Raw genomic sequence first — 27,532 nt, 5'->3', positions numbered from 1 at the left:
ACTTGTTTGGTTTTTTAGCATAATGAATAATATTCATCCCTTTCATTGAAAAATACATTTATGTAAGCGTTTAGGCTGATATTTTCTAGACATGGGCAGCTGGTATATATAAGCGAGTCTAATTTCAGCAATTATTTAACGCTATATATGGTACGTGTCATAAAGTAATTATTTGCGATCTGTCTGGACACATTAATTTAGCAGATAACAGGATGTCCCCTCCTATATAATAGCAGCTGTCCAGCAGAAAATAGGCCTTTATATCATTAACGGTTTAACACACCCTTTTCCTTTTTTACCAACTTGCTTGAAAGCGCTTTTAATGAATTTGCGGGAAAATAAGGTTATTCTATCGCTGTGAGAATCGTGCAATAGCAATCAGGGGATAGAGTTTTAGATGTTTATCTAATATAGAGTTATAGTAGCTGAAACTTGATTAGTGGAGGGTATAGAAAGACAGACTCGCCGGCATATAAGCAGATGTCCAATCCTTTTTCAAATTTATATAGGAATCCATATTAGAATGATGTGAAAGGTTCAAGATCTTATGCAACATTAATGAAGTTTCCGTTCTAATAACCGTTTTTATAGCCCCGCCAGAATTACCCGGTTCACCCTTAGAATAATAGTAGATGACGTGACGCTTCTGTTTTCGCGAAGTAACAGGATGGCTTTGTCCCATAAAATCAATCGTCTCTAAAACTGTTCTCCATATAGAAAATGGCAGAGAATTTGCTAGCACGAAATGGCTGAAATGCATGAATATATTGGGATGATGTAAGGACTGCATAATTGCTTAAAAGGGACCCCCCTGGAGGCTTTTAAAAGGAAATCTAGATTTGGTGGGGTCCTTTGAAGGCTTTTTAAAGAACTTTCAAAGAAATCCTAGTGTAAAGAAGCCCCTGAACGTTTTTAAAGAACAAGCTTAGAAATCCCAAAGTAAATAAGCCCTAAAGGTTTTTTAAAGAACTCTCTTAGGAATCCTGGGGTAAAAAGGCCACTGAAGTTTTTAATGGTTCTCTATTATGTAACAATCTTAGAAACCATGAAGTAAACAAGCCCTGGTCCTCATAGTTAAAAAAAAAGAAACTATTGGGTTATATCCAAGGAAATTCTGATTTGGCGGGGACCCTGAAGGTTTTCAGGGTCCTTAGGGTCCCTCATAGGTTTTTTTAAAGAGCAACTACAGTAATCCTGATTTGGCGTAGGTTCCTTAAAAAAAGAAATTAATAGGTAAAACCCAAAGAAATCGCGATCAAGCAGGCCCTCTGAAGGTTTCTAAGGACTCTCTATTATGAAACAAACCTTAAAAATCCTGAAGTAAACAAGCCCTGAGCTTCACAAGTTTTTAAAAAGAAACTATTAGGTAAAACTCAAGGAAATCCGGATTTGGCGGGGGTCCTGAATGTTTTTTTTTAAATAATCAGAGAAAGCATTATGTAGCAAGCAAACATAACAAGCAAAAGTAAACATTCCCAATTATGTAACATGCAACTGCTGGCTGTCGTCGGAATGACGAGATAGGGATGCGTTTAAAACTAGGGGTGTCGTCGGAATGCATAGGGATGCGTTTAGAAGCAGGCTGTCGTGGAATCCATGGATAAGCCTGTCGTAGAATTTATTGCGACATAATCACTTACAATCCCAAATTCAGTCATTGACCAGTTCCGAGATTTATAATCTAGATTATTTGTTTAACTATTATGTCAAAGCCCTTGAAAGTCACATGCCAAGAGTGCAGACTTTGTACAGCTAGTGGAACAGTGCACTGCAGTCAGTGTCAACATTGATTTCATTCAAAGTGTACAGGGATTTTTATTGAAAACAATGTGGTGAGTGGTTATGTTCGAACTACCAGTCTCCCGGTTCCTTGAATTATGACCCTAAATCACCTTTAACACCACTTTTTCTACCCCTTGGCTCAAAACCACGCTGTACATCCAAGTCTGTTACAAAATCAACGACCTCAAAATCTGTTTTAAAAAATTGAGCTTCCCAAGTCCCCCCTTGAGTTGACTGTGTTAAATATATCAAACGGTTTCCTGATCTCCGAGATAAATACAATTCACAGTTAGAGAAGAATTAAGACCATGAAGCAGCCATAGAAGATTTGAAAAAACAAGTTGACATATTTCTTTATGACCAAAAACAGGGCAACGATATTCTCCATGAACGTGATCTGGAAATTAAAAAACAAAGTGAAGATATCAACTCTCATAATTCCCATCGCCTCCTTGTAGAAGATGAACTTTCAACTCTACAAAACAATCAAGTGACCCTAAAATCAAAAATCATCAAATTACAAGACGACTTAAAAAACAACGAAGATATTATTACTACACTAGGGATCCACTATCAAAGTTCAGCAGCCCTGGCATTAACTGTAAAATATCCCAAGAGAGCATACAAATATCCACCTGTAGTATGAGCACGGATAACGCTCGTGAGTTCGTGAATGGTTCACTGATTTCCGGTTTGTTACATAAATTATTAGGTGATAATGAACCAAATGAAAGGAATAGCAAGGTTATTGAGAAGTGATTACTAGACGATGATATATTATTATTTAAAAAAAAAACTACGAAAGAAAAGGATAAAAGGAAAAGAAATAGTAAAAATAAGCAGAAAGAATAATGTAGTCTGGAACCATTTTAATAGTGGTTTCTGCAGGTTTCGCAAACAATGCAAGTTTCCACATATTTGTCGTCATCTAATTTCGGGAATCTGTGTGTCTGATAAGTGTATTTTTGAACATGTCGACCTGTGTTTTGTTTTATCTTGTATTGACAAGTCGTGTAATTTTGCTCTTGTATCATCGGGGGTAGAGAGTAGGTTTAAAAACCAACCTTTTTTAGGGCAGCACCGAAAGTATTAACGACCCCTTCCTCCCCTGTATCCTGTTCCATTTGACTTTCAGCCTAATCCCTCTGAATACCCGATGCAGAGCAGTATACCCCAAGAATCCATGCCTCGAAACAATCCTCCACCCCCAAGTACTTACGCGTGTCCAGTCAACCCAGGCTCCAAAATCCCTTTACTCAATTCAAACCATCCCCAAAACCCTTACTTACATTCCTCCCAAAAATCCACTTCCTTTCGACTCCGTTTCTCTTCGTGCGCCCAAAAAGTAACCGACTGACTTTTTTAGGGCGGCGGTGAAAGTATTAACGACGCCCTCCTCCCCTAGATCCTGTTCCATTTGACTTTCAGCCTTATCCCTCTGCATATTCGATGCAGAGCAGTATACCCCAGGAATCCATGCCTCGAAATAATCCTCCACCCCAAGTACTTACGCGTGTTACAGTCAACCCAGGCCCCAAAATTCCTTTACTCAATTCAAACCATCCCAAACCCCCCTCACTCACATTCTTCCCAAAAATGCACTTCCTTTCGACTCCGTTTCTCTCCGTGCGCCCAAGAAGTTACCGACTGCTTCTGGACTCCACCCGTTATTTGCCAAAACAAACCTGACCCCTCCCCTCTCAGACACCCTCTACCATACTCCCTCCTCCCAGTATCATCTTGCCTTCCCATTCGCCCCGCATAAAAAACTCTCCCAATTTCACTTATTTCCAGATCACCAGGACACCTTTCCCCATCCCTTGCACTTTATCCCCTCAACTACCCTACCAGTGTGACTCTGGTTTGAGTTTCCACACGCGAAAACTATCATGTAATAAATAGTCCACCCAACAATTATCCGCTCCATTTTATCGCCCAATTAAAGCTTCACTCTTAAAGTCAAACCGTAGACCAGTTAATGCATACCTGATTACCCGTGAATATTCAGATAAAAGATATAGTTTTCCTCTTTAATAGAAGACAATTTTCCAAAAGAGCAGATTTTACCAATGGCTCTCTCAATTTATCACCAATTTTTTAAAGTGAACCTATTCCCTTCCCACTTCAAAACCAGTTTAGTAGTCGTTCAATCCAGGGTGCCAAGTTTGAGCCTTACAACAAACCTTAATATGATACCCCGAATGACCCGAATGTTCTCCCCATTCTCAGCATTAATTTTAATACTTACACCCTGCCAAAGTTGCCTCAGAATAAAGCTTTTTTGAAGAAATCAGTTGTTAAAAGAGCTTGATAAAAAAAAACGTTATCAATTCCCCGTTTTCCTGCTTATGAGCACTGAAAGTTTGAATTTTGAGAAGTTAGTTGAGTTGGAAGCAACGGCGAAATTGAACCATATTGATATAATTGCAGTAACTGAAGTCAAGGCACAAAATCCAGATCTCCTTCAAATGACTAGTTTTCAGGAGTTCATAAGGCTACACTCAGTTGACCATCCACTGGGGAAAAAAAGGAGAAGTAATGAATTCGCAAAGAATTGCTTATCTCCTATCCTTACCCAATTCCCAGAACTAGGTGATTGCGATGAAATCATTTGGATACCAACTATGCCCAAATGCCTACTGCAGCTTTACACTGATTTAGTGAATTGCTCATTTTATTATTCATCAGGACAGAATGCTTACCCTCGTCGGAATTTCCATGATAGGTTACAAGCAAGTCTTGACTTTGTGACGACAAAGTACCCAAAAACCGGCATCTTCATAGCTGGAGAGGCAACCGAACTAAGTCTTAATTGTCTGTGCAAGGATCAGAAGCTTAAGCAAAATGTTGATTTCCCAGCAACAAAAGGTGGAACCAGTTTGGAGGTTATTTGCGCCAACCTTAAGACCTTTTACAATATTCCGACTACCTCCCCCCCCCCTCGGTGGCAGCTATCGATTCATGTTAAATTTTAAACCACTGCTAGTTTTTAAAACAAATTACTCCGTTTCTGAATTTTCGTACCAGCCAATAACAAGTCAAGGTCTTTTTTGTTTTGAACCTTTGATAACGTCTGAGAGTTGGGATGATGTTTTGTCGTGTATAAATCTTAATTCAAAGGTTAGTTTGTTTCAAACGAAATTAATAACAAATTACCAAAATTGTTTCCAAGAAGTTGCCAAAAAGACATGGTCCTCAGACAAACCTTACATTAATGAAAAAAATAAAAGGACTAATCCATTTGAAACTAAAATTTTTTCGCCTCGGAAAGATAGACGAAGCCTTAACCCTCGGTAAATAAATAAAGAAAGAAATACGCCGTGCTGCTTCTCGTTACGGTAAGAATAAGTTAAATTACTAAAAACAGAGCAAACCTCAGCAATGGATTAAGAAAGTGAAAGAAATAGGGGTTTGCTCGTGCAAGAAACTTGATTTTCTTCTGGATGAACCACCTGAGCAGACAGCCAATGAGCTTAATAAGCACCTAGCTAGCATTGTAGAAACGTTCCCCCCCCTCTTTCGGAAAACTAGCTAATCCCTGAAACTCCAAAAGATAAAATGTCGGAAACTTCAGCAAGGCAAATAATGAAAAAAACGGAAACTGAAAAAAATAGTATTTGTCCTATGGATATATCAATTGATCTAGTAAAAGCATTCCCTGGTGAACTTTCAACATACACTGTTATTATTTTTAATTGATTAGTAATTCTGGATGTTACCCATCGTGCTGGAAGCGAGGCGTGAACGATTTTACTGGAGTACGGCAAATCAACCTTAACCCCAGTTTTTTCACAAATTCACAAGGGTTTCTTAGCTAATTGGTTAAAGACAGAGATTCTTGAACTTATTGATTTTCTAAAATTTCGAAACCTGAAGGAGACATCTACTTCACATTACCTTGTTAGTCTTCTTGACACCATTCTTAAAAACCTTGAAAACCCTGATACTTGGCTGAATATTTTATTAATTGGTCTCAAGAAAACATTCGACCGAATTGACCACAATATCCTTGTAAATAAACTGCTGACGGAGTTTCAAGTGAGTCTCTTTCTAGTTAAAATTGTTGCCTCCTTTTTAAGAAATCATTCTCAAGTCTTTAAATATAAACATGCTCATTCCAATCCCCTTCCTATCTTTTGTGGGGTATCCCAGGAAACTCTGGTAAGTCCCATTTTATTCCTTATAATGGTTGATAGCCTCATGACTGACCAAACAGAGAGATGGAAGTATTTGGACGACCTGTCTGCACTTGAGGTTTGCCGATGAAATATTAAAAGCTCAATTATCATATTACTTGACGATGTCACTGAGGAGGCTTCTTTGTCAAAGATGAAAGTAAACCCTAATAAATAGCCAGTTACGACAGTTGATTTTTTAAATCATCCCCCACTTTCAAAAACCCCATTCCTCCCAAAATCTATGCCTCGTGCATAAGACTACTTGGGGTGAAAATTACTGCTGACTTGAAGTGGGATGCCCATGTTCAAAATATCCTCAAACAAGCTTCGCCTTCAGTTTCCCTTCCAAAACATTTGATAGGATTTTCTTGTCCTCCTAAGGACCTTCTCCAAATTTATAGTTTTTTATTATACCAATACTCAAATTTGCTTGTCCAGTCTAGCATTTCGGTCTTTCTTCAGAGCATATCTATATGATTGAAAATGTCCAAAGACGAGAGCTGGGACGAGACGAGAGTGGAGGGAAGGTCCCATATCATGATCTACTAGGTTTGTTCAAGCTCACCACGTTGGCCAAGAGAAGGAACCTCCTGTGCCTTCGTTTTGGTAAAATAACCATGTCTGTTCCCTGATTACGTTCCATCATTACCCCCCCCATCCCACCCGCAATAGACCGTCCCGTATAAAATCCCAAATCGTCCCCAAACTGACTCATATCTGGGCTAAACATGAAGGCATCACAAGAGTTTTGTTCCCAGTTTTGTTGAGCTGTATCATAACTAGGAGAACTAGTCATTAATTTTATTTTTATGTATTTGTTTTTTATGTTTGACTTTTTAACTAAGTATTGACTCTTTTTTTCAAGTACTTTGTACAATAAATTATGTCTGATGTGAAGCTCAAGTTCTTTGATGCAATATATACATACATATATATATATACATATATATATATATATATATATATATATATATATATATATATATATATATATATATATATATATATATATATATATATATATATATATATATATATATATATATATATATATATATATATATATATATATATATATATATATATATATATATATATAATATATATATATATATATATATACATATATATATATATATATATATATATATATATATATATATATATATATATATATATATATATATATATATATACTGATGTTTTTTATATAAAATTCAAATTCGGCAACCATGCTGTGATAGAAATTTTATAATAAATTTCGGTTCTATGTGTTGAATATTTTTGACAATACAGATGTTTAAGCGTCATAGATGAAAATGTTAGCAAAATGAATGACTCTTCAGAGGCTAAGACGCAAGAATCGGCTTGAAAACTAATGTTAAAAACTAAGCTACTTAGACTGGGAAAAGGTGAAGGCAAAGAGGTGACGATGGGTAACGAGAAGGTCGATCAATTGTATGGTGGATGCAGTAAAGATGTTAAAATAGAATAGCCAAGGGAGGTTTTTTCAGAGCTGAAAGGAGTTTGGATAAATAGGAAGTTAGGTCTCCAAACCGAGCTTCCATTACTAGAAGCTACAGTGATGACAATGCCAAATATGGTTCTGGAGCCTGGGCACTTTGAAAGACAGAGGAAGATTTATTAGATGTTTTACAGAGGAATTTATTTAAGGATTGTTTTGGGAACCTGTCAAGCTCAAACAGTACAAACACTAAATAGTCAACAATTTCAACAGTAATGTTTGGGAAAGATGTAGTTCTATCCTGCTTTCTAGGGCTATTAAATAAAAAAAACAAGTTTTTTTCAACTGAAAGTAAGGAGCGACATTAAAACTTAAAACGAACAGAAATTACTTCGTATATGAAAGGGGCTGCTTCCTCATCATGGCCCCGCTCTTTACGCTAAAGTTTGACTCTTTCTCTCAACTCTTCTTTTTAAAACAGTAAAAACTTTAGCGTAAAGAGCGGGGCGTTGATGAGGATGCAGCCCCTTTCATATACGAAGTAATTTCTGTTCGTTTTAAGTTTTAATGTCGCTCCTTACTTTCAGTTGAAAAAACTTGTTCTTTTTATTTTATTTCTGAACGTTTTTGAATCAATGCATGCTTTGATTTTGGCTCTCCGCAGAGAAATAATTAAAACGAAATTTGCATAGTTATTTTTTTTGGCTAAATGGCTTTCTCATAATTTTGATCGAATGATTTTGAGAAAAAGAGAGCAGGGGGGGGGGGAAGCCTAGTTGCCCTCCAATTTTTTGGTTAATTAAAAAGGCAACTAGAACTTTTAATTTTTTACAAATCTTTTTATAAGTAAAAGATATACATAACTTATAAACTAGCTTACGTAAATAATTTTTTATCCTCATGTTTTTATTACACATATGAGAGGGTTCGCCCCCTCGTCAGTACCTCTCTCTTTACACTAAAGAATGACCCCTGAATCACAAAAGGCGTAGAATAAATAGTTGACATTACTAAAAATACTTTAGCGTAAAGAGCGAGGTATTAGGAGGAAGTGAGCCCCTCATATGGGTAATAATTTCTGTTCGTTTTAAGTTTTAATGCTGCCCCTTACTTCCAGCTGAAAAAAAAACTTTTTCATATTTATTTTTTCATTGTTTTTTTTTTAAATAATGCAAGTAAATTCTTCACTCCCTTCATGGAAATTTTCTTCCCCCATGACAAATTCCTCGATGGAAAGTTCCCCCAGTATATCCCCCTCTTCTCAACCCCTCCCTAAACCAAAAAATCCTCCTGAAAACACCTGTACACTTCCCAATAACCATTACTATATGTAAGCACTGGTCAAAGTTTGTAACTTGTAGCCCCTCCCACGGGGACTGTGGAGGAGTAAGTCGTCTCCAAAGAAATAGTTATAAGGTTTTTCGACTACGCTGAATAAAATGGCTTTCTCAGAATTTTGATCCGTTGACTTTGGGAAAACAATTAGCGTGGGAGGGGGCCTAGGTGCCCTCCAATTTTTTTGGTTACTTAAAAAGGGCACTAGAACTTTCCATTTCCGTTAGAATGAGCCCTCTCGCAACATTCTAGGACAACTGGGTCGATACGATCACCCCTGGAAGAAAAAAAAAAACTCGCATCCGTGATCTGCCTTCTGGCAAAAAATACAAAATTCCACATTTTTGTAGATAGGAGCTTGAAACTTCTACAGTAGGGTTCTCTGATACGCTGAATCTGATGGTGTAATTTTTGTTAAGATTCTATGACTTTTAGGGGGAGTTTCCCCCTATTTTTTAAAATAACACAAATTTTCTCAGGCTTGTAACTTTTGGTGCGTAAGACTAAACTTGATGAAACTTATATATTTTCAATCAGCATTAAGATTTGATTCTTTTGATGTAGCTATTGGTATCAAAATTCCATTTTTTAGAGTTTTGGTTTCTATTGAGCCGGGTCGCTCCTTACTACAGTTTGTTACCACAAACTGTTTGATAATGACTGAAAGGTTGAGATGACTAGGATATGTTCTGCACATGAAATTTGACAGATTGCCAAAGATCGTCCATTTATCCCAAGTGGAGGTGAGCGGAGTTTGTCTAGGATAAGGCAGATTTTATCTGCTGAGTACCTCTGGATACAGGCTTCCCCTATCCCAAGACTTCATTACAAAAGTGGCCTAGACATCATGAGGCAGGTGAAGACTATCTGAAAGATTTCAGTATCTAGGTTTCACCTAGCTGGGGAAACAAACTATGCTTCCGAAACTAGACTAGACCGAAACAAAACTAGAACTGTTATGTAAAAATTTGCAGATTAAAAGCTCGTTTTTTCCCTTTTTAAAATCAATCACTTTCAATTAACATTGAAACTGAAGCAACTACCATAAAAAGGTAAACATAAGCAAGCAATCACATAAGCGCCTGTAACAAAAGGCAAGCATAATCAATTAAACATGTCTCAAACATGGCTCAAAAGTGAGCGCAGCAGCAAGCATGCAAGACAACATTCTTCACCTGCTAGACACATTACTTGAGTCCTGAGATAGGTCTATCTGCATTCTTAATACACAACCGCCAATGAAAAATCAGAATATTTGAGTTCCAGATGATTCAAGGGTTAGATGCATTAGTAGTCTGAAATAAAGAGCGAAAATCATCTATATAAACAAAAATAATTGTAGTAAAATGGACAGCTAACAGGGCTAATAATAACAACGTTATCACAATAAACAAATGAAAAAAACAAAGGGTGTTGGAACCTGTTCCTTGTTTAAAAGCTGCATACCATTGGTAGTCCCTTCACTAAACTTTTGTGGAGGGAAAAATTCAGATACAGAATGATGATGCAATATCAGAATCTGACAATTTTTGTTCATTACTATCAGAAGAGTTTCTACTTATTGTAAAAAGTAAGCCATGGAATATCAGCACTTGGTTCAAACTATTTGAATGAAGAACTGATACAGTTTAATTTGGGTTTAGCCCTATTTGTAACTATGGTCTGACACCTGGAGCACATCTACATTCGTCATTTTCTTGAAAACTAGGCAGAAAATCTGGAATTCAAGAATCAATACACACCTTCAGAAGTTTTGTAAGAACCATCCTTTTTGGGTGCATATTAATTGCTTGAGTCTCCCAATTCATCACCTCAGTTTTCCAGAAAATACAAACACAGATGTGCTATTATATTAAGTCCCTAATTGTACCCACTTTGTTCTTTACTTAGGTAGGGCTATTGTGCTACCTATAGTTTATGTTCTTTATTTGAGGTGATTTTTGAAATCATAAGATATAAATTACAAAATTATGTAATTTACAATATTTAGTTACAATTATTACTTATTGAAAAACGCATCATACAGTAAACACTTCAAACAGCAGAGGAAAAGATAAACAAAAAAGAAACAAAAGGATCAAAAAAGAAGAATCAAATTATTATACACCACACTAACATAAACAACATATGGTAACAAAATAATACATATGTTAAAGGAAAAAATTAAACTCTCACCTAGACACATAGCTGAAACCAAAAGAATCAAAACAAAAAGAAAATAATAATAACTAAATCATATACACATTACATTAAAATATACAACTCTTAACTACATGCAATACAGCAGTAGCTGGTACCACGGATGGTCAGCTATCTTTGCATTATGTTTTTATTCATTGAAAAAGAGTTTCTTTGGGGCCAGCTACTCCAAGCCTCTGAACTATCCTAAAATTTTGTAAGCATTGAGGAAATTGAAGCAGATATTTAGCAAGCACGAAGAAAAAAGAGTAAACTTTTCTGATATCACATTTGGTAAAATATTTCCCAAAAATGACAACATAGAGAATGTGGGGAAGGGTAAATGAATTAAAAAGAGGCGCAAGGATATGTCAATTGAAGCAAAATTTCACAGAAACTACAGATGAATAAGCAAGGGCAATTCTACAAAAAGCTTGAGTCATCAGAAGTTGTCAAGTGCAAGAGAGAGAGAAAGAGTAAAAGAAATTCTCTTTCTTTATGGATTAAAGGATAATAAATCTGTAAAATGACGAATACCCTGACAAGGATAAGTCCTCCCACTTCTAAATCCCCAAGGTAAATCTTTCTCTTACCCTTCTTCTCCAAAACATCATATAATTAAATTAAAGCCCAACCCAGGAAACTCTCAAACTCCTTGAGTATTTCTGTCATGATTCCCCAATTGGTTTGTTTTTCCTAAACTTTTAGCTAACAACAGTGAAAGTCATAATTTTGAAAAGCTTACTGAACTAGAGGTGCTTTCAGAATCAAATCTAATAGATATTATAGCTGTTACTGAAGTACAGTCCCATGACCCAGGGTCATGTCAGCACCTGACAAATTATTCACAGCTTATTAAGCTCTATCATTAGACTACCCATTTGGAGAAAAAGGTGGCGGTGTTTTGTTCTTTACTAAGAGTAACCTTTACCTAAAGGTTATTTGAGACCCTAGCTTATCAAAGTATGATGAAATCCTCTGGCTAAGCATTAGACCAAAAGTACTCTCTCATCCATTTAACATTATTGCAATAGCTGTTTTCTATAACTCCCCAAATCAAAATATTGATTCAAAATGTAAATTCATCCAGCAATTATAGATAAGTGCTGATTTTGCTATTTCTAAGTACCCCAATGCTGGCCTTTTTGAGTTGGCAAGTCAACAACTAATTCCTTGGGGAAATACCTCCCTTGATGTTATTTTAATTAATATATATAATTTTTACAGCCCTCCCTCAGCTTTGCCCCTATTAGGTGGGAGTTATCTTCTTTTGATTCTTTTACCCTTTCCTCAAATTTTAAGCATTCTTTCTCAATAACTTATGGCACTTATTGCCCCCTTCAAAATTCTGGTCTACTTTCTGTTGGTATGTGGCTGAATACCAAAGATTGATCTGACATATATGTTTCTCTCCTAGGTCCCCCTCCTTTTTTTAGTCATTCTATTAGCAGCCTCTTGAAAGAATTTATTGACCAATGGAAATATTTTGATGACCTAGTGGTCGTTGAAACTTGCTTCAGAAATTTGATAAGCAGCCCTATGAGTATTCTCAATGAAATTGGAGATGAGGCCTTGGACTTAGACATGCCAGTAAACCCCTCTAAATCCATGATAGTGCTGATTTGTTTCCACAAATCTTTACCCTGTTTTCTTAATCCTATCCCTCCTGAAATTTTTGTGTTCTCATTTAAACTACTTTGCATCACAATTTCTTCAAATTTAAAGTGGGATATACACATTAAAGACGTTATCCAGAGAACTAATGTGTCTATCACCCTCCTTAAGCTTGTAAATAAATTTAGCATCCCCCTTCCCACTCCTTACAGATTTACATGTCTTTTGTCTGCCTGCTTCTTGAATATACTAATCCAGTTTGGCAGGCACCCTGGTATCTCTTGCATAGAATTAGAAAAAAAAACTGAATAAATCCAAAAAAGAATCTTGCAAATAATTTTCAAAGAAGGCAGTGTGCCGTACTCTTTGCTCCCAGATTAACCCTTGAGTGCAGGGGGTTTTCTTGTGCCTCTGTTTTGCAAAAAAAAAATGCAATAAAAAACCCTCAGATGGCAAGTATTTTCCCCAAATGTCACTCCCCATCCAGATTACAGGTGCCCCAAGCTGTTTCTGAGTCCATCCCTATTTTGTCCCCCATTTGCTGCTTTACTTCCAAATATGAAAAAAAATTTGTCCCCTTCATCACAGAACAAATGATTAAAATACCCCACTAGTTTCTTTCTTTTGTTTATTGGCTGATGATGCTGCTTAGGTTGTTGCACTTATTTGCTTATTAGTTTTTATCTTTTTAAATGAATTATTATAGTTTAATTACTGATTCATTATGATTTTTCTTTATGTTGTTATTTTTTTGCATTCTTGCCAGTTTTAGTGCAACCATCTGATTTGTAGACTCTAAAGTCCTAATTTAGCCCTTTGTGGGTCTGTGATAGAGATTTTTCGGAAATAAATATTTTATTTTATCTAAGCTGGATGTAATAGTTGGAGATGTTCCAGTGTTGAGATTATTTGGTGTGTCACCCCTTGGGGATACTAAAACCTAGTAAACATTACAGTATTTGCAAAAGATTCTGATTGAAGGATAATTCTTCTAGGTTTTGTTTGCTTTGGTGTGCTTTTTTTGGGGGGGGGGGCTTAGAAACATCTTCCTAGCAAAGTTATATATTATGGGGTGCCTCTCCAAAGCAGTATATTGTGGATAAGCGTGATTCCTAATCATGCTCTGGGCCATAAGCCCAGAATGGCACAAAACCCCTACTCAACTGAAGCTCTCAGTGACTTCTTGCTGTCCAGTTCTAAGCCATCTGAAGCACTTGGTGTCAACACAAACTTTCTTTAAAACTACTTTTGATAATTTCTTGCTCACTGTTTAAGTTCTCTTCTATGCTTGAAAGCAGCAGTATACAGCATGTCAAGGTCTGTAAAAAGTACTAATTTTTAGAATTTTGTTTACTTCAAGTTAGGGCAAACAATCATTTTACAGATGAATCTTGTTTAATATTTTAAAGAAAATATTTGAACTAAGCTAGCAGAACTCACAAGAATTAACATCTGGACAGACAGTTCTATTTGCCTGGTTCTGCTACATTAAATTACCTTAAAACACAACTTCTAGCAACTAAGGTGGAAGAACCTGTAGATACCACACCTGTAACTATGACTCAGAGTTCGTGTCATAGTTTATGAGTGGATCATCACTATTTACATATACACAGGACAGTTTGGTTTTATTATTGGTTGTCACTATATGTATTGCTGACTGGGCATGTTTGAGGGCTAAAAGGGGTGGGTGTCATCTAATAGACCCTGCTAGATGATACTGGTTTGTCCCACTGCATCTTCCATGACTTGCTGGGTGAATACCACAAGTGGAAAGACATAATTGTTAAAGAAGTTGAACTCCTTATGCTTTCTACTAAACTTTTATGCAGTTTTATGGGGTTTCTTTGTGTTCCCCTGTACATTGACATTGAGGGAACTCAATATCTCCCTTGACAATCACTTGGTCCCATTCTACTACCTGTAATATCTCCCTGATTTTGCAGTAGTTAGTGCAAGTTTGTTTATTACAATTTTTTGTTTGTTGACTAAGCAGCAAGTTATGGCAGATGTAGATATGGTCACTGGCACCAATGAGATGGAGGTACTCAGTGCTCACTAATAATACTTGGTTTTTATTGATTGTTAAATCTAGCAGGGATAGTGTCTGGTTATTATTATACTGGGTTGGTTAGTCTATTGCATTATATAGGCTATTTCTAGCCAAATATTCAACAAATGGTTTACTGACAATAAAGCATTGTTGAGAACCCAAGCCCTCAACCTATTTGATATCCAGTAGATTCAGATCTCCAAGAAAATCAAGTCCTGATTATTATGATTGGATGCTTGTTCAGCCAACTAGATTAGAGCTTGGTAAGATGCAAGTGCATCTAGAACTTCTAAATACTCAACTTATCAGTAATGGTTTTCCCTCATTAATAATACTGACAACTTAAAATTCCAAAGAGTTTACCCAGAAAGAAGAGCATTCTACTGCAAAAACCCTGATTTTTCTATACATTAAAAGCTGCTTTTCATTGTTGGGAACATAAAAGAAAACTTTCTAAAATGTAGTAACTTGGCCACACAGGACTAAACAGAAATGAATTAAAGCCTACTTAAATATGTTGTGCAACACATGAAATTGCTTTGAAATTTGCAATGATGCTATATGGAAGCTAGGCTGTGATAATTTAAAGGTGTGAGATAAGCCTACCTCATTATAGCAACTTTTTAGGACAGCCAAAAAATAGAAAAAAATTTTTAATTGGGGTGGCTCTGAAGAGCAACATTAATGGAGAAAAAGGGAATATATTCTAAACTGAATTGTATTCTTTTTCAGTGTTATAAAAACCTATACACCTTGTATACACATAGTTATAATATGCTAAGTAGGCCTAATATAATGTAGTTTATTGTTTAATATAGGCCTCACTTTTTGCGGTAAAATTCTAGTCAATTGACTTCTTACTATCTCAGAAAGGGTTTAGGTTAGGAAAATGAAACTTTCAGGGATGGATCTACAGACTAAAGTATGTCCTGGGAAGGTATTTTGAAGCAACTATCTCCACGCCTTCTCCCTCTAGAGGACCCTGACCTTTGATGACCTTTAAAAATATGTGTGTTATAAAAGTGAAACCTTGCAAAATAGATCTTCTGCTTAATTGAAGTACAACAAAATTGTTTCCAGCTTCATAACTTTGCTCAATTCAATTTTATAAGGTTTTAAAGATATCCAAATACATTTCCTAAATTTTGAAAAAAAAAACATTGATAGCCTATGGCTCAAAATTCTACTCAAATAACAGGAATTGCTTTTTCAGAACCAAAGTCACTGAAAAAGCAACTAGTAACTGAAAATTAAGGTAAATGTTGTTTTGTCAAAATTTCAATAGGTATAGACCTGTCATGCAGGCAAATTTCAGGGCCCTCTAGGGAAGAAGCAGTGGAGGTAGGTACTTCAAAATATCTTTGCAGGACATACTTTAGCCTGTAGACCCATCCCTGAAAGTTATATTTCCCTAACCTAAACCCTTTCTGAGATAGCAAGAAGTCAATTAACTAGAATTTTACCTTTTTGCTTACTTGTCAGAATATTGGGTGTTGCTTTCTTCAAGAAGTTTAGCTATTTTTATCTGATCTAGGCCTATTGGACTTTTAAAATACATTTCTTTGTTACTTTTTATTATAATTCGAACTTCTATTTATTTTTAAAAGACTTTATTGGCAGTTTGGACACTTTACATTATCATTAGGCCTGCTAGACCACTCTGTGTTGGCAGTTGATGGGTCTAATTTCTGTTTCTTATGCATGATTCCTGTTTTATTGTTTCAATAATTGACTAGAGGGACTCCTGTAGGGACAGATAAGGTAAAGAAATTTCTACCTAGATTACTCTAGTGTATATATATAGTGGAGTTGGAGTCAAAATGTGTTGGCTCCAATTAGTACACATACACTGTTACAAAGTAGGCCTACTAAGAACTGTTTTCTCAACATGTTTACTTCTCAATAGCCCTAATTCCAGACTTTGTCACGGATAGAAATGATTAAATAGGATTTAAAGAGGAACTATACATTTGCTTTTTGTAACCTAGCTCAAGAGCAGGAATTAAAGAACACCAAATTATTTTGTTTCTTCACGCAATGACGTTGCTAGTTCGATCTACATTGCCGAATATCAAGTCAAAAAGAAAGCCGAAGCCTTTGAGAGATTAATCTGACAGTGTTTTGCCCCAGGTTTAAGATGACTTTAATTCTGTGTGCCTACCATAGAGTTACAAAGTAATATATGATATATAATCAAAATATTGAATTACTAATATTTTAGTCATTAGCTCTATTGAAATCACTCTAATGTATTTGTTGGCTGGAATAGTCCATTACCTAATTGTACTTTAGCATCTACTATGCGTTTAGCATTGGTAAAAACAATTTATTTTGAAGATTTGACTTTTCAGATTTCCCAACATAAATTTGGTAGTTTTCACAGTTAATATAATTGACTTACCAATAAAGTGAACATACCTCTCGATGTCTTTTTTTTGTTCTTTACGAATACAATAATCGCTTATACCGAAAATTCTAATTTAAGCACTTTTTGTCCTACCCTAACATAAAATAACCTTATTATAAGCAATTTTGGCCCTGAGAAAATGTAGTATTATTTTGTTGAAATCGACCAAGAACACGGCGCTAAGAAAACGTAGTATTATTTTGTCAAAAACGACCGATAACTCATACTTTAACTCTTGCGTCATATTTAAGAGCTCAAAAAGTGCAAACTCAAAAACTTGCAGTAGAAGAGATTATAATATTCTTGAAGAACATAAAAAGGCATCGAGTGGTATTTTCACTTTATTGGTAATTCAATTATATGAACTGCGAAAAATTTACCAAATTTTTACTGACTGAACAGCAGAGGCATAATTTGCTATGGGACAGAAGGTAACTGCCCCCTTCATACTCAAGTATGACCCCCAGACCTCAGTTTAACCCTCCCAGATAAAATGTAGTTTCTACAAAAAAAAGTGTTGTCAAAACTAAGATGAGCCTGTATAATTCAAGTATTCAAAGAAACAGGTTATTTTTCATTAGTATGTCTTTGTCTTTATGGTAATTTTTCAGGTTTCTCTTTCATTTTTACTTGATTGAGAAAATTGGTCCCTAGTTCCCCCTCCCAGGACTTTGATAAAATTACGCCACTTCTGAAAAATCAATGCCTTACTGACAAGCCTACGGCTACTTAAATAGAAAAAATCTATGGCAGACTTAGCGTTGCCTACAATCTTCAAAGAATTCCTATTTTTGATGTTTCGTATCTCTCTGAACAGGTCACTGGTTAATGTTCTTTCGGCAGTCTAATTTACTTTCAGAAACAGCAACTGAGCCTGTAAACGATTTTACTATATAAATTCTGTACCTATTTCAAGGGTATATGGAGCTTGTCGAAGTTAAAAGCACAATAATTATTTTGAGATGTTCAAACCACAAATTCCTTTGTTTGCTCTGTGGCTCTTTTTTGTCCGCTCTTTAAGCCGTGTATTTCTTTGTTCTTCGCTTTTATTTTTAATTCGTTCTACTCCTCGTTGTCGTGTGCCTTGTTACCACATATTTCTTTATTCTTCTGATTTATTTTGACTCATTTTAATTTTTGCTGCTGCTTATCTTCCAAACGGATATTTCTTTGTTCTTCATTTATGTTTTTGACTCGTTGTAATTTTCACTGACGCAAGCATTCCAATGGTATATTTCTTTGTTTTTTATTTTAACATTATTTTAGACATTTTTTAAAAATCCACTTTACCTTAATTGGTCGGATGGGTTTTGTCACATTTGACGGTGTAGGTTGTTCATTTGTCCTCTATGCGTTATAAATCTGATTAAAACACCTTCTGTAAATAGACTAATTACACTTGGTATTTTATATTTAGTTACGTTCCTTTGGAAACGTGCTCATAAGTGCGACGTCAATCACATAATATTTCTTGTCAATTATATGTTTTTGTGTAATTTTTCCTGCTTCATAGCCACTAAGAACGATATAACCACTACATAGGCAAATATGACCTATATATCCTCTTGAAATGTTCTCAAAAATACAACGTCACTAACGTCTGTTTCCAAAGTTAAGGCTCTTGACGAATGTACTCAAACACGTGACCTATATAGATTGTTTTTTTAGGCCAGAAGATCCTAGGATGTCAATTTGCATAAAAAAAATAATGGAGCCATTTTTTAGAGAAAAAACACATAAATAAGTGCATCACAGTACAAAAAATGGCATTTATTTGCTTACGACAGTCTCTGTGGAACGTATTCATGCCCTCCAGCTTTTTATTTTACTCGATTTTCCTTAAACACATCTAATGTATTTAATAATTGCATTAGTGCGTGAGATTAATCATCCAACTCATGTAATTTATGAATTTTGAAACTAATATGTTGTTCCCTTGGATTGGCGTCTCTCTTTTTACCACACACAGCTCTTAATCTTCTAGCCACATAATCTGTCACTGAGCGTGACTGTAACCTTAACATCTTTCAAGCAGTGTTGTCAGATCTAAAAGAGACAATTGTGCTTTCTTCAGCCTACAATTTTGTTTTCTTGATAGAATTCTACAACGTTTGTTGTTCTTTTCCCCAAATTCATGAATAAGTTAATCAGTTGTAAGTTGACATTTACTTTGATGAAAGACAGGCCCAAATCTATCTTACCTACACAAAGATGCTAGCTAGGTATTTATTAGGCTTATTGACTGTCTGTTCAGGCGGTCCATCCAGAAGTAAATTAAGATTCTTGCACAAGTGACCTCCCATTTTTTCCACTTTCTTAAAGCATTGCTGAGGTTTGCTCTGTTTTAAGTAATTTAATTTATTCTTACCATACCGAGAAGCAGCCCGACGTGTTTCTTCTTTATTTGTTTATGGAGGTTTAAGAAATCATCTTTCTTTCCAACACGAAAAAGTTTTAGTTTCAAATGGATTGGTTCTTTTATTTTTTCTTTAATCTATGGTTTATATGAGGAACATTCCTTCTTAGTAACCTCTTTGGAAACATTTTTGGTAATTTGTCATTAATTTTGTTTGAAACAAACAAACAAAGATTTATATACGACACATCATCCCAACTCTCACACGCAATCGAAGATCCAAAATCAAAAAGACCTTAACTTGTTATTGGCCGGTGCAAAAATTCAGTGACTTTAATTTGTTTTAAAAACTAGCAATGGTTTCAATTGTAGCATGAAATGATAGCTACCACCAAAGGAGGGGAGGGGTATTTGGAGCATTGTGAAAGGTTTTAAGGTTGATGCAAATAACATCCAAACTGGCTCCACTTTTTGTCGAAGGGAGATCAAGAATTGGCTTAAGCTTCTGATCTATGCATTGATCTATGCAAACGACTTAGTTCGTTTGCATCTCCTGCTATAAAAATACCGACATTTGGGTACTTTGTCTTTACAACGTCATAGCGTGCTTGTAGCCTATCATGAAAATTACGATGAGGGTAAGCATTCTGTCCGGCTGAATAATAAAACGAGCAAATGATTAAATTATTGTAAGGTTAAGGCAGGTTTTTGGGCTTAGCAGATACCCAAATGATTTCATCGCTACCACCTAGACCAGGCACATGGATAATAGTAGGAGAGAGGCAATCCTTTGCGAAAATCATTACTCTTCCTCATTTTTTGCCCAATGGGTGGTCAACCGGGCGGAACTTTATAAACTCTTGAAAACCAATCATTTTGAGGAGATCTGGATTTTGAACCTGGTCTTCACTAAGCGCAAACGTATCAATATTGTTCAATTTAGCTGTTGCCTCTAACTCAATTAACTCAGTATGATTCTGGTTAACTTTAGCCTTATTAGTCTAGTATGGCTAACTAAACTGAACTTTCATTCAAAAGTTAAGTTTTATCGAGAAATAGCGACGAGAAACTTTGAGACCGTTTTGAAAGGACGCTTTCACTGTTTTCTTTTAGAAAAAGAAAACAATTTATATTGAAACAAAAGATTTAAGAGATTGATTACTACAGCATTTATTTGGTAGAAAAATTCGAAAGTAAATTATTACTCCAACAAGTTCGTCGGCGGACCTGCCGCTTTCTTTTTACTACAAAACAAGTAAATAATAATCAGCCTTAAATCCCATATGATAAAGTTGCTATATCTCGCTTATTTAAGAAAACTAATTCAAAAGTTTTTCCACAAAAAAGTTTTTCAAAGAAAAGTAAAGAACTACATTAAACCAAGATGAGCAGCTATAAATTTCAGTATTTTTTCAACCTCTTACATAGTAAATAAATAAATATGCATTAAAATCTGCTATAAAACATTCCCCAGCCAGCTTCCAGATTTGGAAGGAGTGATATCTTCTAACAATGTTATATTCATTAAATTCATCATTCATCAGTCATTTTATTCAGTAATAAAGAGACCAATGAAAGCGACGGGAGGCGTGGTCTTTTCTCATGGTCTAATACATGAAAGAAAACAAGGCGTAGCCTGTTGTTCACAATTTGTACATAATCTTTCTATGATGTAGGATCTTTTTAACCCTTAATAGGCTACACCAATTAAGACAGGGCGTGTAACAGATTTGGGGTGCTACTGACAGATTTCTCAAAATGGGTGCCGCTAAATAACAAAAATATTTTGACGATTTGGTGTAACAACATTCTGGCCTTGTAGCATAGTTTTTCTTCATAAGGGGGTAACTTTGCATTATTAAAACTAATTTAGTTGATAATGTGAAGAATAGATTCCGAGAAATTGATGAAAATTAGAATATCTTTTGTGGGGCTTACATTTCTGTCCATAGTATCTAATTGAAATATAAATATCTCCTTAAACAATGAAATATAAATATCTCCTAAAACATCGTTAAGTAATGCTTTAATTTGAATAATGAGCTCAAATAGGGATTCATGTAATGAATTTATCAAAATTGAAATACATATTGGTTCCGGGGTTTTATCCACTGATAGAAACCAATTAATCAGTAAAAATTTGGCAGGACATGAGACTTATTAGTTAATTTTTACCTTCAGTAATCTTTGGAGATCAATTATAGCTTGTCAATAAATAATTTTCAAAAGGTTTCCCCTCAGTTGAAATACAGGGCGAGAGCAGGTTTGTCCCTGTTTTTTTTTTTTTTTTTTTTTTTTTTTTTTTTTTTTTTTTTTTGAAAAGGAAAGACAAAGTATTTAATAATTTCATTTAATTGGTTAATTATGTGCTAATTAATTAGTTAAAAATGAGAAATAATTAGCTGATCGACCCGATGTGCATAGGGTATTTGACGAAAATAGCGACGAAGACCACACAGTCTTTCCAGAACAAACAAATACAAAGTTAAAACAATGGGGAAAATCTCAAGACAGTGGAAAGCAATTCTGTGAATTCAACTTTGTGTTTGTTTGTTAGGATATTTGGCCTTCTAGTAGTGGCTATGTTTATTTCATTGCTTATTATTTTTGCGGAATGTTGAAAAAACAGGTATCAATCAATCAAATATCCCCGTTATATTCTAATATTTTGCTACTTCTAATTTTAATCCCATCCCCCCCCTGCCCCCTCAAGAAAAGAAAACTGTGCACAGACCTACTCTGTTTATTAGAAAAAATTTGATCTGAATTTTTTTTTTCCTTTTATTATAACAATTTCAGAAAGATATAACAATTTTAGAATTCATCCTCAAATCCACCAATAATTTTTACTTGTATATATTTTGAAACGCTTTCCTCTGGACAATTAAAGATCAGCATAGCAGCATTCACGGCTCTGCCAATTTCTTCTAGTGCAGGAGTATTCACAGCAGGGACTATCTTGTTCGACCAGCTGGTTCATGCCGCTTATTTTTTTTATAAGAACTGAGCCAACAGGATCCTTTACGCCACGTTGGGTACAAGTCACTGCTTATTCCTGTAATAGTTCTCTGTATAAATATACAAGTATACAATATGCATAAATAGCAGAGTAGCTCAAGAAACCAGACAAAGAAAAAGAAAAGAAAAATACATGCGCATAAATATACAATGAAGACATACGTGACCATACAGAAATGTTTATTAAGGCACACACACAAACATAGCAAGAAACTTTCCTTAGACAAACCAAACTAACACACGAGTGAATGAAAAGGACCTAGTCGTTGAAAAGCCTCTTTATTTAACTTGAAATCCAACTTATTATATGACATGGACATGATGATAGCCAGAATGAATGTTCAAGGTCATAGCCATATGAGGGAGGGGTATTTAATTTTGGGAGGGGGAGGGTCCGGGTGAACAAAATAACGAAAAAACACATTAAAAAGTTTGTTTATATGTTGTTTGTCAAGTTTTTTACAAATCAGACGAAAAATTCATGGGGGTGGTCAGACCTCCCTATCCACCCACCCTTAAATACGGGTTTGATAGGCAATATATCATATGCATACAACATTGGAAAAATACGGTTCACGTACCAACGAGGCAGACATAAAAGGTATTGACAGTAGCCTAATGGAAATTCAATGCTCTAATATCCTGCATTTCATAAATATTAAAAAATGGCGCAAACCTGATTGACAAATTATAGAATGGCTACAGTATGTTGAATGAAGTCTAGTCAAGCATTTAGGAGAATAGTGGTCACGATTTGGGGTTATTTTAACATAACCTACTTTAAGTTCATTTAGTTGATTTTCATGAGTTATTGCTAACCTCAGGTTTTTTTTTCTAGACCAGAAAATGTAAGTGTACCAATGTTAAGACAAAAAAAAACAACAGTTAACAGTTTTTAACAACAAAGTTACTTATTAACAATGACTAACAGGCAAAACCGAATTTTTCTTAAATTTAAACCAAAACAGCTGAATTTTTCTTTTTTGTTACTTGAATCAATATACAAAAAAGAAAAAAAATTGCACGGGTGGCGATAAAAAAAAAGTAAAAAAGAAAACACAAGAGACACATTAGGCATATAAGAAACAATTTAAGAAATTCCATTGTGATCCAAGCTTCCTTAGTTAAATTGGCTTAATGCATTTAAAGTTAGTTTTCAGAAAAGTGCTAGTTTTTCAGAATACCACTAACTTAGGGCAATACCACACTTCAGTAAATTTGACCCAATTTTACCAATATAGTTTGCATAAACTGTGCAGCAATTTTTATGTAGGTTTTAAATTTCATCCTCACAAAAAAAATACTAACTTCTGTTAAAAAAATTATTTTGTAAATTTGTTTAAAAAATAAAACTTATAGCCTAAAGCAACTGGTCTCCTTTTTAGAGACGAAATATAAGTTCATAAATGATAGTATTTAGGCCTACGCCTGCTTCAACTGTTGTTTGCATTTTTTATCTGCATTTTACTGTGTCCAAAACAAATTTCTTTTTTTCAATCAATATACAAAAAAGAAAGAAATTGCACGAGTGGCGATATAAACAAGAGCTAAGAGCTCATATGGCACTTGTGACGAGGTCGGAAGAGCCGAGAGCTCATATGGTACGAGGTCGGAAGAGCCAAGAGCTCATTTGGACGAGGTCGGAAGAGCCAAGAGCCAAGAGCTCATTTGGCACTTGTGAGAAGGTCAGAACCTAAAGTTAAACTTTATAGCACAAGATCCTTCTAAATATCAAATTTCATTAAGATCTGGTCACCCTTTCGTAAGTTACAAATACCTCAATTTTCAAAATTACCTCCCCCCTCCCAATTCCACCAAAGAGAGCAGATCCGGTCCAGTTATGTCAGTCACGTATCTTAGACAGGTTTCTATTCTTCCCATCCAGTTTCATCCTGATCTCACCGCTTTAAGTATTTTCTAAGATTTCCGGTCCCCCCAACTGCCCCCCCCCAATTACGTTTGATCCGGTTGAGATTTAAAATAAGATATCAGAGTTACGAGGTCCTTCTAAATATGAAGTTTCATGAAGATCCGATCACTCCTTCGTAAGTTAAAAATACGTTATTTTTCTTATTTTTCAGAATTACCCCCCCCCCCCCCCGCAATTGAGCGGATCCGTTCCAATTATGTAAATTACGTATGCAAGACTTTTGCTTATTTTTCCAACCAAGTTTCATCCCAATCCTTCCAATCTAAGGGTTTCCCATCATTTTAGGTCTCCCCACCCCAAACTTCCCCCAATGTCACCAGATCCGGTCAGGATTTAAAATAAGAGCTTTGAGCCACGATATCCTTCTAAAAATCAAATTTCATGGAGATCCAATCACCCATTCGTAAGTTAAAAATACCTCATTTTTTCTAATTTTTCAGAATTAACCCCCCCCCCCCCCAACTACCCAAAAGAGAGCGGATCCGTTCCGTTTATGTCAATCATCTATCTAGGACTTGTGTTTATTTTTCCCACCATGTTTCATCCCGATCCCTCCACTCTAAGTGTTTTCCAAGTTTTAGGTTTCCCCCTCCCAACTCCCCGCCCCCATCACCAGATCCGGTCGGGATTTAAAATAAGAGCTCTAAGACACGATATCCTTCTAAACATCAAATTTCATTGAGATCCGATCACCCGTTCGTAAGTTGAAAATACCTCATTTTTCTAATTTTTAAGACTTACTCCCCCCTCCCAACTACCCCAAAGAGAGCAAATAAGTTCCGATTATGTCAATCATGTATCTGGGACTTGCGCTTATTTTTCCCATCAAGTTTCATCCCGATCCCTCTACTCTAAGTGTTTTCCAAGATTTTAGGTTTCCCCCCTCCAACTCCCCCCAATGTCATCAGACCCAGTCGGGATTTAAAATAAGAGCTCTGAGACACAATATCATTCCAAACATCAAATTTCATTAAGATCCAATCACCCGCTCATAAGTTAAAAATACTTCATTTTTTCTATTTTTCCGAATTAACCGGCCCCTTCTCCCCCCCCCCAGATGGTCAAATCGGGAAAACGACTATTTCTAATTTAATCTGGTCCGGTCCCTGATACGCTTGCCAAATTTCATCGTCCTAGCTTACCTGGAAGTGCCTAAAGTAGCAAAACCGGGACTTTAGGTTTTCCCCCTCCAACTCCCCCCAATGTCATCAGATCCGGTCGGGATTAAAAATAAGAGCTCTAAGACATAATATCATTCCAAACATCAAATTTCATTAAGATCCAAATACCCGCTGATAAGTTAAAAATACTTCATTTTTTCTATTTTTTGCGAATTAACCGGGCCCCCACTCCCCCCCCCCCAGATGTTCAAATCGGGAAAACGACTATTTCTAATTTAATCTGGTCCGGTCCCTGATACGCTTGCCAAATTTCATCGTCCTAGCTTACCTGGAAGTGCCTAAAGTAGCAAAACCGGGACCGACAGACCGACAGACAGACCGACAGAATTGGCGACTGCTATATGTCACTTGGTTAATACCAAGTGCCATAAAAAGTGAAAAAAAAGGATAAAGCGTCAAAGTGTTTCAAAAGCCTTCTTGTGAATTTTTATTTTTGTATAGCCTATTAATCAAAAATCTTGTATTTTGAGAATACTGCTTCTATATTTTCAAAAGATATCATCCTCTTCTTATTCTTCTGGTTAAAGTATATGTGATGACTGTAGAGACTGATGTTAATACGGACGTCGAAAAGTTTTAATTTAAACATAAAGATTTACACAAATTAAATTGTTACATATAACTTAATGCGTGATAACTAAAAAAAAATAAAACAACTAAAAGTGACGCCTGAGAGATTCGAAAGACCATTTATCTTAATATACACGCCCTAGCCAATTCCGCCAAACGTACTCGCAAATGTTTTATCCTTAAAAACTGTTTCGTGCAATCAGTTAAGCTGCGGTTTTATTTATTGATATGGTCGTCTACACCAGGGGTAAATTTTCACGAGAGTTAGGGAGAGGATGAAGGTGTTTGTTCTGAAACTGGGAATCTTAAGATAAATTATATAGGCCTGTAAAACACGACGTAAATATACGATTAAGCGTATGAGTATAAACAATTAATAAAAAGGCAGGGCTACAAAACCCCTTTGTCTAAGTCCTGGAAAAGATAATGATTAGAAAACTTGATAGAAGCTTATATTACCTATAAGAAAGATAGAAGCTATCTTCGTATTCGCACAAATGCCAGCCTCCAAATTCTTTAACGCTCCAAGGTTGTACCTTCGGCATCCACAAATAGTAAACATCGACAGGGCCAAAAGGAAAATTGACTGCAAATTGAAAATCTTCTGGAAAGACAGGTACTATTTCTTTTGGCTGGGCAACCCTTCTTTTTCTTTTGAGGGCTGCCAAATTTCGCTGTAGAGCCATTTCAGATGTAACAACCTTATCGCCACAGCAAGGGTTGTGCCTCTTCTCTTTTTGCCAATAAACTTCGTTTTTGCTTCTATCTGCCTTGTATTCCTTGTCTCGGGGATGAACTGAAGTTTTTCCTTCATAGCTTTGCCTTTGATGTGAGGTTTTTCTTCCTTGGGACATATATTCTTCCCTTTCCAACATTGGCTGGTTTTCCCCCTTCTGACGCTCATCAGCCACTTTATTCTTTTCAGTGTATATACTTCTTTGGCTCATTTTCGAATAGCCTCTTTGACCAAATCGAAACATAAACTCCTTTTTCTTAAACACAGGCTGGAAACCTTTCATTTTTCGCTTGCTAACTCCTTTTAACTCTTCTGCAGCTAACTTGAAGTGCTTTTCAGAATTTGATCCTTCAGTTTTCATAATAGCGTAGAATAAAAATTACGATTGATGTTTTTCAGTCTAACTCTGAAATGTAAATGATAAATTGAAGCGTCCCACTCGTTTTGTGCTTTAAATCACGTGATCATTATCACGCTTAAATAACGTGATCTTTGTGCTTTATTTGACGTCATCTTCTCACTCATTCGTTGTTGAAACCAGCGGAGCTGGATCTATGGATCCAGGCTCCGCCTACTTTAGAAATTGATGGTGCACTATTAAGAATTTGATGGTGTACATTTGTGACTGGATGGTGTAACTAAGTGCATGACTGCAGTATACTGCTCATCAATTGAAAAAGTCCCCAAAAGTAGATTCATTGAAATTTTTTCCTATAAGTTTGATTAAAA

The 27,532-nt window shown here is 35.7% G+C and overlaps 2 protein-coding genes across 12 annotated transcripts in view; both read right to left on the bottom strand.

The window, feature by feature from the left end:
* LOC136031310 (histone-lysine N-methyltransferase EHMT2-like) overlaps window positions 1–16,666 on the bottom strand; it is a 45,528-nt gene extending 28,862 nt beyond the window's left edge. For both annotated transcript variants that reach the window (XM_065710769.1, XM_065710770.1), the window contains exons 1-2: window positions 16,574–16,666; window positions 9,936–10,055 (exon numbers count right to left, since the gene is read on the bottom strand). In XM_065710769.1, coding sequence (XP_065566841.1) covers window positions 9,936–9,979 — 44 coding nt within the window. In that variant the 5' untranslated portion in view covers window positions 9,980–10,055; window positions 16,574–16,666. The remainder of the gene's footprint in view (window positions 1–9,935; window positions 10,056–16,573) is intronic.
* A 5,441-nt stretch (window positions 16,667–22,107) lies between these two features.
* Window positions 22,108–27,532, bottom strand: part of LOC136031311 (uncharacterized) — a 118,508-nt gene continuing 113,083 nt past the window's right edge. For 8 of the 10 annotated variants that reach the window (XM_065710772.1, XM_065710773.1, XM_065710774.1 and 5 more), the window contains 2 exons: window positions 26,527–27,209; window positions 22,108–22,423 (listed from right to left, as the gene is read on the bottom strand). In XM_065710772.1, coding sequence (XP_065566844.1) covers window positions 22,411–22,423; window positions 26,527–27,164 — 651 coding nt within the window. In that variant the 5' untranslated portion in view covers window positions 27,165–27,209 and the 3' untranslated portion in view covers window positions 22,108–22,410. The remainder of the gene's footprint in view (window positions 22,424–26,526; window positions 27,210–27,532) is intronic. The other 2 variants (XR_010618493.1, XR_010618492.1) reach the window with 2 other exon arrangements.

This window comes from Artemia franciscana, chromosome 9 (genome assembly GCF_032884065.1).
Source record: "Artemia franciscana chromosome 9, ASM3288406v1, whole genome shotgun sequence".
NCBI lineage: Eukaryota > Metazoa > Arthropoda > Branchiopoda > Anostraca > Artemiidae > Artemia > Artemia franciscana.
The sequence above is the reverse complement of the archived record's forward strand: the minus strand, read 5'-3'. Positions and strand labels throughout refer to the sequence as shown.